The sequence below is a fragment of the Amblyomma mixtum genome, chromosome 2, assembly GCF_055824585.1.
Source record: "Amblyomma mixtum isolate Tamu chromosome 2, ASM5582458v1, whole genome shotgun sequence".
Classification (NCBI taxonomy): Eukaryota; Metazoa; Arthropoda; class Arachnida; order Ixodida; family Ixodidae; genus Amblyomma; species Amblyomma mixtum.
In genome coordinates this window covers 84601306-84611336 of record NC_143013.1, presented here as the reverse complement: position 1 = coordinate 84611336, position 10031 = coordinate 84601306, and the positions used below count along the sequence as shown (strand labels likewise).

At 44.1% G+C, this 10031-nt stretch overlaps 1 protein-coding gene across 1 annotated transcript; it reads left to right on the top strand.

Moving 5' to 3' along the window:
- The first annotated feature begins 213 nt into the window (after positions 1 to 213).
- Positions 214 to 8759, top strand: LOC149359971 (MKRN2 opposite strand protein). The gene is made up of 4 exons (XM_089572077.1): positions 214 to 680; positions 2880 to 2929; positions 4939 to 5104; positions 5958 to 8759. Exons 1-4 carry the CDS (start codon positions 463 to 465, stop codon positions 6178 to 6180), a joined length of 657 nt encoding a protein of 218 aa, XP_089428203.1. The 5' UTR covers positions 214 to 462; the 3' UTR covers positions 6181 to 8759.
- Positions 8760 to 10031: the final 1272 nt, after the last annotated feature.

The window sequence follows — 10031 nt, the reverse complement described above, 5'->3', positions numbered from 1 at the left end:
GCGCGTGTAATTTTGGTGCTGCTTTTTTAAACAAATATGTTCAAAAAAATTATCAAATGTTTCACTGAAAACAGGTATTTGAAAAGTTAAAACAATGTTTATAAGTAGAGCGACAGCAGGAAGTTTGTTGGGCTCAATTCGGCGTGTAGTGTTTCACCGCGCTACCGTTAGTTGGCCTCAGATGGCAGCACCGTATGCGACGGCCAACTTCAACAACTTGCTTGGTCGGCGCGGCGGCGCTGATTACGGTTGCAACCTTGCAACAGGATAAACTGGCTCCCGTTACCGCATCTTCCTGTGCCAGTTTTCCGATGGCGGAAAGTGAGCTGACGCGTATTTGCCTGCGACCCAGAACTTGGCCCAGCAGCCGACTGCTGTGCTCTTAACCCACTTGAGGCGTCGCATGGAGGTGACATCGTGACGGATTGCAGTGCCACGGACGCGCTGCGCGAAGGTGAAACCATGGGGGACCAGGATCTGGCGATCTTGTGTTTCCAACACTGCGAGAAGCGCGCAAACGTTCTGTGTCTTCGGCTGCCCAAGAGCTGTCCAATATGTGGCCTCGAACTTGAAGACGCCGAGCTCCGAGTGCCTCCGTTCAGGATACCTTATCCATTCAAGAACTCGCAGAAGTCTCCGTGCTGCGTCGTGATCAAGCCATCGAAGGGCGACTTTCTACAGTAAGTGTCGTGTCCTAGTTTATGCCTTCAGCGCGCTCTCGATCACTGCGTAGAGAACGTCGGAATGCAGGGTGACGTGGGGAGCCCAACTTTCACGAACTAGGCGGTCGCAGTGAAATGCGCTAGAGCTTTGCAATGTTAAAGGGTCATTCTGCCCGCTCTTCAGCTGAAATTGCGGTAATGAAAATTTATGGTGGCGCGAAAAAATGATGAGGAAACAAAAACGACGGGACCAGTGCTGACTGCCGACGGTTTTTATGAAACAAACAAGTGATATGTATGCGGGGCAGAAGCATCGCATGACCATATCATGAGAAACCATGCCCCTGCAGCAAAACAAAAGCTTCTGCAGTCATGGGAACCAGGTGACAGATATGCGGACAAACTTGTTCCAACATTCGCTTAAGGAGCCTAGGGTGCATCGCCAAGTTATGGATGAATTCGAAAAAAAAAAAAAAATGGATTGGACGTGTCGTAGCAGAAGCTGCGCGTCAGGGCGCAAAAAGGAAACTTCCGATAAAACACTAAAAACGGAAAAGAAACGGTAGCAAGCAGCGACAAGCCAGTAACAGCAGAAAAGTGGCCAGTCTTTAAAATGAAAGAGGTGGAGTGAAAAAAAAGTTGGAAACGAAGCAGAAAGGGAATCAATTACTAAGAACTTCATTAAAAGCAGTTTACTTACCAAATAATGAAATAATGCTGTTTTCAGACCGGTCACTGGCTTAGATATAAGCGGCTTCAATAATTTCTCTTTGGCGCCTATCTTTTGTGCATGATTTTATCTTTGATTTGAGAAGTTGCGGCTCAAATTCAAATTCACATCTCTCACAATAGTCTGCAAGGCCACCTGCGTTATTACTTACACACTAGCTGTAGTCTCGACCTGTCATTAAAGCGTCATCCAGTTTGGCCAGTATTGTTACCGTCACATGACAGTGGAATTTCCTAAACACAGATTTCACACCTCGTGAACGGCATGGCATGTCTTTGTGTGCCGTCTTACGCAGCATTTTCTTGGACATCAGTGAGCAGACTTTTGATAGTCTACACAGAGCAAAAGAGATTGCATTCACACTGTATTGCTCTAACAACCTTTTTTAAATTATGTGAAAGTTTGTGGTGGTAGGGAGTCACATGCACAGATTGCTGTTTTGCTCTGCGGTTGTGCTGTTTCTTTTCTGCCTTGACTTTGTACAGGATATGCTCAGAAGCACTGGAGCTCACATTTGCTGGATGGCCCAATTTCTTGAAAAAAATTTGTTTTTGAGGAAATGAAATGACGCAGATACTCTCACATATCTCGGTGGACACCTGAACCGCGCCGTGGGGGAAGGGATAAAGGAGGCAGTGAAAGAAAAAAGGAAGAAAGAGGTGCTATTTCGAGCACCTGGGATCTTTAATGTGCACTGACATCGCACAGCATAGGGCGCCTTTTGGGTTTCTTCAATCGCCCCACTTGTTCCTCATAGGTTTCTCACATAGTGTTCACAGCCTTTTGTTACACCACTTTAAGGCTGTTGGATGCTATAGGAGGGAAGCCTTTGTTGTGTGTGAAATGTGGCATTCAAAAAAAGAAATGTGCTAATCTAAGAGCCAAATATTACTGTCTTGTGGTACTTCCCACATGAAAGGCTGGCCGGCATACTTGAAACCTTAAAGGTTCACAGTTGCAGGAATTGTGCCTTCTGTTTAAATGTTCTGTAAGCTCTCAACAATATCGAGAAAGTCATCCACATACCGAAACACCCTTAGCACATTTATTTCTCGAAAGACTCCATCTCCATTGCCTCTGGATAAATGTTGCACATAACGGGAGCAATTGAAGGCTATGTGTTTGTCATAATGTGGTCATCTGATGCTTCTGGTATGTTTAAATATATGGCTTGCTTGTTCTAATAAAGCAGTCAGCAGTCAACACTTGTCCTGTCATTCCTCTATTTCGTGATTGTCCTTGTTTCTTTGCCCTGGATTGAATTTCCTAATCAGTAGTTGACTAGCCCCACTATTTTATTTGGATGAAGTTGCAAAACCGCACTGCATGACATCAGCGTTGGGGTGATTCATTCTCTCTTTCCCTTTATGCCACTAGTACTGGATGGGCTTTCAGTTCATGTTATTGTCAAGCAGAGTAATTTTTTATTTGCCTTATGTTGTGATGAAAATGCTCATTTTTAAATGGTAACTTGTCCTTTACTGCAGTCTCTATTCGAGTTCCCTGGACCTGCACACTGGAGTGACAGATTCCAAAGGTAACTGCTCAATGCATGGTTTATTTAAGACCTTGCCAACTCTGTATATGGCTGTGACATCAATGACCAGTCAGTGTGTTTTGGTGCTGTTTGAGCTGTGTTTACTTTTCTTGCAAGACAGGTGTTAGAGTGTTGTCTATTGCTTGTCTTCTCCATGTTTCACTTAACGGTCACTTAAAAAAATGTCAGCAAGCGTTAGACCTAGTGGTAATGTGAAACCTGTTGAAAATAGTGCAGACAGGGGGACAGTGACATGTACAAGGTGACAGCCACCTGTTAGGTTTAATGTCTCTTAAAGGGACACTGAGGAGAAATTGAAGTTGGCTTGTATCGACAGAATACCAGCTCCTGATTACAAAAACGCCACTCATACTGACAACAAAGCTCTTGTAACGTAGAAAAGAGCAAGAACCAAAATACAGGTATCGCCGTCACAGGCCAAACTCGCAAGTACAAGCGTGGTGACGTCAAAGGACAAAACAGTGTTGCTAGAACCAATGGTTCTAGCAACACTAGGATACTAGAAGCCACGAATCACTGAGGCGCAACCAATGCATGCGCAAATCTCCTTGACATCGCCAGATGGCGCCACATACCCGGCAGCTACGCGCGCGCCTGCAGCATCGGAACCAATCAGCGCCTGCTGACCGGCGGACCGGCGGTAGGCGGGCTCCCGGTATTCCGCTAACGGTAACAAGGTACACGGTATGCTGAAGGTGTCTATTTGCGAGAACTTCTTTGACTACTTCGAAAGCGGGATCCATCGTAACGCTGGCAAAACGCCGGTGCAAACATAAACGAAGCAACGGTAGTGACGGCTGCAATAGCCGATAGATGCCTTCAACGTGCGGCCGGCTGTAGCTTTCTTTTTGGCTGCTGCTAGGCCGCAGTGCTGGCAGCCAGAAATCGCGGAGTCTGCGTTACGTCATGTGCACGTCATGTTTCACGTCACTTAGTCCTGTGTCGTCATAGGAGAATTCCAAGTTTGAATCAGAGCGGCGGGAAAAACTTTTTCAACTTCGAATCCAAATTTCTTAGAAATAAATGCATCTTTCGCTGCCGGCCGAGTGGCAACAAAGCAATGACATGCCGAACTATCGGATTTTGCTATAAAAAAAAATATTAATAGAGCTCTCCTCACTGTCCCTTTAACGTGTGCCACATCTTCACAGGCATGAGTATATGAGTCAGGTGGCTATTTGGTGCTAAATGCTGGGTGTCATAATGTTTTGCTGCCTTACATTTTCACATATAATTGTTGACTGGCACATGTAGGTGTTATTGTTGCTGACCTGCATATGTTTTTGGGTGACTTTCCTCATGCTGTTGCTTGTGCTGTTTTTGACTTTGTTCAAGCTTGCAGAAACTGGCCTAAAACCAACGTTGTTTTGAGGGGTAGTAACTCATCTTAACTATGGTGGTAAGGTACGAACTGTAGATTTAAATACAATGTGTTAGTTTAAGAGCTATGCCTTGTGCATACAGTAAACAGGCCAGAAATTCCTAGATGCAGGGATACAAAAAGGAATACTGGTTACTGTTTTTTGAGTTGTGCGAAACCAGGCGTTATGGTTTTTTACATTATAGGCACATTGGCTGTCAGAAGTAGCACATAAGCCTAGCAGCTACTGGAGGTGAACTTACGACCTTCACTTCTCACTTATATCAGGATATCGTAGGATATGCATTTGATAACTAAGAGACGGGCTCCAAGAGTAATGGAAAATTTAGTGAGAAAGTAAAGTCATTGAGTGCTGTATTCACTAGTCTCTCTTCCAGTTAGGATGCTTGGCTACTGAGCCAGAGTATCCGGGTTCAGTCCTGGCTGCGGCAGCCATGTTTTAGTGGAGGTGAAACTCAAAAGGGGCCCGTGTGCTCTGCAGTATCAGTGCATGTTAAAGAACCTCAGGTTGCCTAAATTAATCCTGAGTCCTCCATTATGGCGTCCCTTGTAGCCCTTACGTCGCTTCAGGGCGTGAAACCACACAATTTTTTTTGTTTTTCCTTAGGCCAGATACATGAGTTTGACAAGGAAGGCCTGAAAGTTGATAAGCAGCCTGCCTGGTCACAGTGCATTGCTGTGCCAGTAATTACGGATGAAGGAACCGCATGGCACGAATTCTGGGATTACACATTATCCGTCACAGAAAGCCAGGATGTGTGGGACAGCAAACGGTGAGTCGCCTTTCTCGGCACTAGAACCTCCCCAACAAGTGCGGTTCACTCAGCAGTTGGGGTTACTGCTTGTTCACTTGTTTTTTAATGCACTTTATGTGCAACATAGCTGTGGGCACCAGAAAGTCAGGTGGGCAAATGAGACGTAGTTTGTGTTAACCTAGTGGCTCCACTTAGTTTGGGACAGAGTTTATTGGAGATCAGGGGGAGAGATCTGTGTCCTGCAGAGGGCATAGCTTGGCTGCTGCTGCTGATGATGATGCTGTAAGAGGTGCTAAATAATGCTTGACTTAGTGTGCCTGCTTTAAGCAAGCAAATCTTGCAAGGTTCATCATGAGTTGAGTTCATCGAAGAATTAGGGGCTTGTCATGAGACTTCGGTAGGACACACTGTGGACCACACATTACTCTAGGACAGGGGTTCTCAAACTGGGTTCCGCGGAACACAGGGGTTCCGCGGGCTGTCTTCTTGTGTTCCGCGAGAACCCTCACTGGCCCTGACCTGGCAGCTGATATGAGACTGGCTCTGAGTGCTGCTGAGCCACGCTTTGACTTGAACTCAAAAGGGAAGCAGTACCACCCGTCACATTAGTATTTGTATTAATCTGTGCAATAAACATTTAACTTTTGCAACTCTCTTTTTGCAAAAATACACTCGACAACATTGCTGGTAAGTGAAAGCGGGTGTGGGAGGGGGGGGGGGGGAGGGGGTTCCCTGGAACTTATTGAAGGCTTTTGGGGTTCCTCCAAGCAAAAAAGTTTGAGAACCCCTGCTCTAGGACATGACAGGCACTATTTCTTTTTAATCAGCTCAGTGCCTGACTTTTGATTTTTCTCTTTTTTTCTTCTTCCAGGTATGACGAAAAGGAGCATAATTGCTACTCCTTTGTGATAGCTTTCCTGCGGAACCTACAGATACCGCAGCTGCGGCCGTCACTGAAAGACAAACTCACTTTCTCTTCCGACTTCCTGATCCCGCAAACGAGGAATGTTGCCCGGTACATTGCACTCTACAGAAAGCTTCTGCAAGAACACACTTATGTGAAAAGATGCGAGCCTCATCGAACGCAGACGTAATAAGTTGCGCTAATCACTTGTTTAACCTGATTGTTGTGCAGACCTCTGGTGGTGACTAATGTGATAAGAGTGAAAAAAATGACAGGAGCAAAACTCTTTACCATTGTTAGCTGAACATGATGGCTAAACTATTTTTGTTTAGCCTACAGATAGCAAACAACTGTTAGCTAAACATAAGAGTTAGAGGTGCATAAATACTACTTCTGAGAACTAACTCCGAACCCAAATTATGCATTTATAGCACATTTCTATTAAAATGCACTGCCTTCATGTGTTCTGTGAATACTGAGACTTAACGAAAAGTCAAAGTTGATTTTATGGGCATTTCATTGTTGTTTCATCCTGGAAAAGTGAAATAATGGTGAAAATTTTGCAGGCAGCCGTTATCTCTTACGCGCTCATTCAGCATTTCAGGTGGTGCAACCAGTGCAGTGTTCAGATGAATTACTGTTCAGCTTAAAGCCAAGTGGCTTTGACACCCCATTTCTGTTTACTGTTTAATATGCTGAAGTAAGGGCTCGTTTTCAGTAATTATCAAAATAATTGTTTTTTTTTTCACCTGATTTCTTGTACTTGTGAAAATTCGTATGGCTTTGTCGGAGGTTGTCGTTGACTACGGTGCATACAGGCATTGTTCTTGAGATTTATGAGCTTGCTTTTCTCTCCCGAGGAGCTTCCTTAGCCTGACAGTGTTATTTCAAATGCTGTTTTTAGTTTTCAACATGCATTCTTATCTTCTCGGTGAAAACAAATATTTACAATGACAATGAATAAACATAAAGGATGAGTCATAATGCTGCCATGTACACAGGATGTGAACTTATGATGTATATAATCACTAACCTAGCCTTGATGTCTTTATATAGCATTCTACTTTGTCTCGGAGCAAGGCACAACGTGACTAACGCCTATGCTGAAAGGTCACAAAATACTAGGGGCTATAAGTTTTAATGCCATTTGTGTTTACATTATATCTCACTGGTTATTTCCCTTGGAGTGGGATACTTTTCAGCGTTAATTTGTAAGGATTGGTGTAGTTGATAAGAAACAGACTGGCCATGTGCCAAGCTGAATTCATTTAACACACTTTTCAGCATAAGCCTGCATATTTTATCTTCAAAAACTGAATCTTTATGTGATTTAATGTTTACAAGGATGTGATGTTGCCATTCTTACTCTGAATTGGATGTGGTTTGTGTGCTTTATGTGATTCGTGAAACTGTGAGCATTAGTCACCCTTGAGATGGTGATGTGAGATGTATAACATTACGTTTCTTTTTACATGCTATGCTGAAAAATGTTTGTTTTTAGCCTGAAGTTTTGTGCATACCGGCAGCACTTGTTTTGAAAATGATGGCAGTATCGACTTTAATGTCCGAAGCTTTTCATGCCATTGTCTTTACCCTCATAACTTGAGTCGTCATCATTATCTTCAACAGCAGCAGCCTGACTACGCCCACTGCAGGGCAAAGGCCTCTCCCATGTCTCTCCAATTAACCCTGTCCTTTGCCAGTTGTGGCCACCATATCCCCGCGAACTTCTTGATCTCATCCGCCCACCTAACTTTCTGCCGCCCCCTGCTACACTTGCCTTCTCTTATAATCCACTCCATTACACTTAAGGACCAGTGGTTGTCTTGCCTTCGCATTACATGCCTTGCCCAAGCCCATTTCTTCTACTTGATTTCAACTAGGATGTCATGAACCCGCGTTTGTTCCCTCACCCACTCTGCCCGCTTCCTATCTCATAACGTTACGCCTGTCATTTTTCTTTTCATAGCTCACTGCGTTGTCCTTAACTTAAGCCGAACCCTCTTTGTTAGCCGCCACGTTTCTGCCCTATAGGTGAGTACCGGTAAGATACAGCTGTTGTATACTTTTGTATACAACAGCTGTATACTCGTACTCTGGTTCCTTTTAAGTTGTGGTGCATTGCTACTATCATACTGCTGCTGAGCGCTATGTCTTCTGAACCCATCTTTGGCCCCGGTGACTAGCAGTATTGATTTCCCGTGCCTCTGTTACGTATTTGTGTCTAGAATGACTACTCATTTGGCTGTCTTTTAAAATTCACGTTAAATGAGCAGGTGAATGATGTTTTCCTTTTTTTGACAAGGAAAACCTTCGTGGATTTTCTGTTTTAGCATTTTTTTAAAAGAACAGTATGGATCTAGCTTTAATGACAGACTGTGGACACTGCTTCTCTTGTTGTACTTATCTTGTGTCTGAACTAGAGACGAATGGGGTGCCTGTGTCGATGTTCCTATTGTGTATGCTCTCTAGATTGGACAAAGGGAAATATAGAAAGAAAAGCGTGAGTGTTCTGACTTGTAATGCTTGCAATATCTATGCTTTCTCATGTCTCATCCTGAGTGCACTTGCAATTTGCCTTTCTGCCACAGTGCTTGTGTCTAACTAATATGTGATCTAAGTGCAACAGGCTGCTGTACTTTTGTATGGGCCCGTGTGATCTTGTACATAAATATCTTATATTTTTTTTTACATTTGAAACAGTTTGTTCCGGTGGTTTGTATGTATGCATATTTACAGTAAATAAATTCCTATTTTTGTAATGCAGCACTAGCGGTCCATTTTTCTCCCTCCGACTCTGCATTGAGTAAGTATGAATCTGCCGCACTAAATGCTAAAACAATATGAAATTATTCAAGCTACATCATTCAGGTCTAAGAGTTGTGCTGGCTACCTGATGAAAGCTTGTAACTTACAAGTATCTTTTGCATGCCATGATGACAGTGATTAATTGTCTGATCTAGCAGGACTTCCATACTCTATAGCTATGTTGTCGCCTTTGTTGCAGTGTAAAGGCCTCTTCCATGTCTCTCCAATTAACCCTATCATCTAAGTAATGTGCCCTACTGGAAGGTAGGCACAATTGCTTTATTTCGACAAAAATTGGAACCGCATCCTCTCATATCGAGATTAGGTTCCAAAAGAGGGAGAGGGTATGGCAGCACCGCTGTGATAAACTGTGCGAGAGAGGGAAGTAGCTTAAATGTCTTCGGCTGCTACGCAATGGCAGAAGTTTGGAGTCGAGCTTTAGAATAGGGATACCCTATTGGTTATAGGGGCGCCACTGCGCACGCGCAGAACTATAACCCACGTGCATGCGCACTGGCACCCCCCCATTTCCCTATCCCCTAACCGATAGGGCTTTCCTATTCCAAAACACCCCTATATCGTCCAAGTGAATCGAAGTGTTTCACATACGTCGGCATTCCGTGGAGGATTGTGCGCTTTTCTGAATAAGCTTTTTCTTTTCTGTGCGCTTCCGTAAAGAAGCCGTGTGTTTGAAATTTCCGGGAAGGTATTCCGTGTGATTTATATCCAGGCGGTGTCTCCTCAGGTTCTGGCAATCGTCTTCAGAAGAAACGAGCTTCCGATGCTACTGCTTGGGCTTGGACGTCGTGCGAAACTGCTTTCCAGACACGCGCACTTGTAGCCTATTCCTCACGTGCGCACGCAAACGAGTTATATTTAGTTTTCGTCGCGTGAGTGTACACAGGTGTGAGCGTACGCGTGCATGATGTCGTGTGCGTGTGTATCATTGAGTGTTAAGGCGGAAGCCTTTAATGCCTCATAGTTGTAAGCACAAGTTGTCGACAGAAATGTCACGCTTTTCAGTTGGTCGAAACGGTCGTGACGTCACAGTGCGCGGATTTCAAACTGGGCCAATTGTACTTTGGCTAGTAACCAATGCAACCACTTAAAGGGATCGTATAGTGATGCTCCAAGTTAGTGGCACTTACTTAACCAATTAGCCTAATTTACCTTAGCCTACCTTAGCCTATTTACCTTAGCCTAATTAACCAATTAGCCTAAGGCGTAGAACCT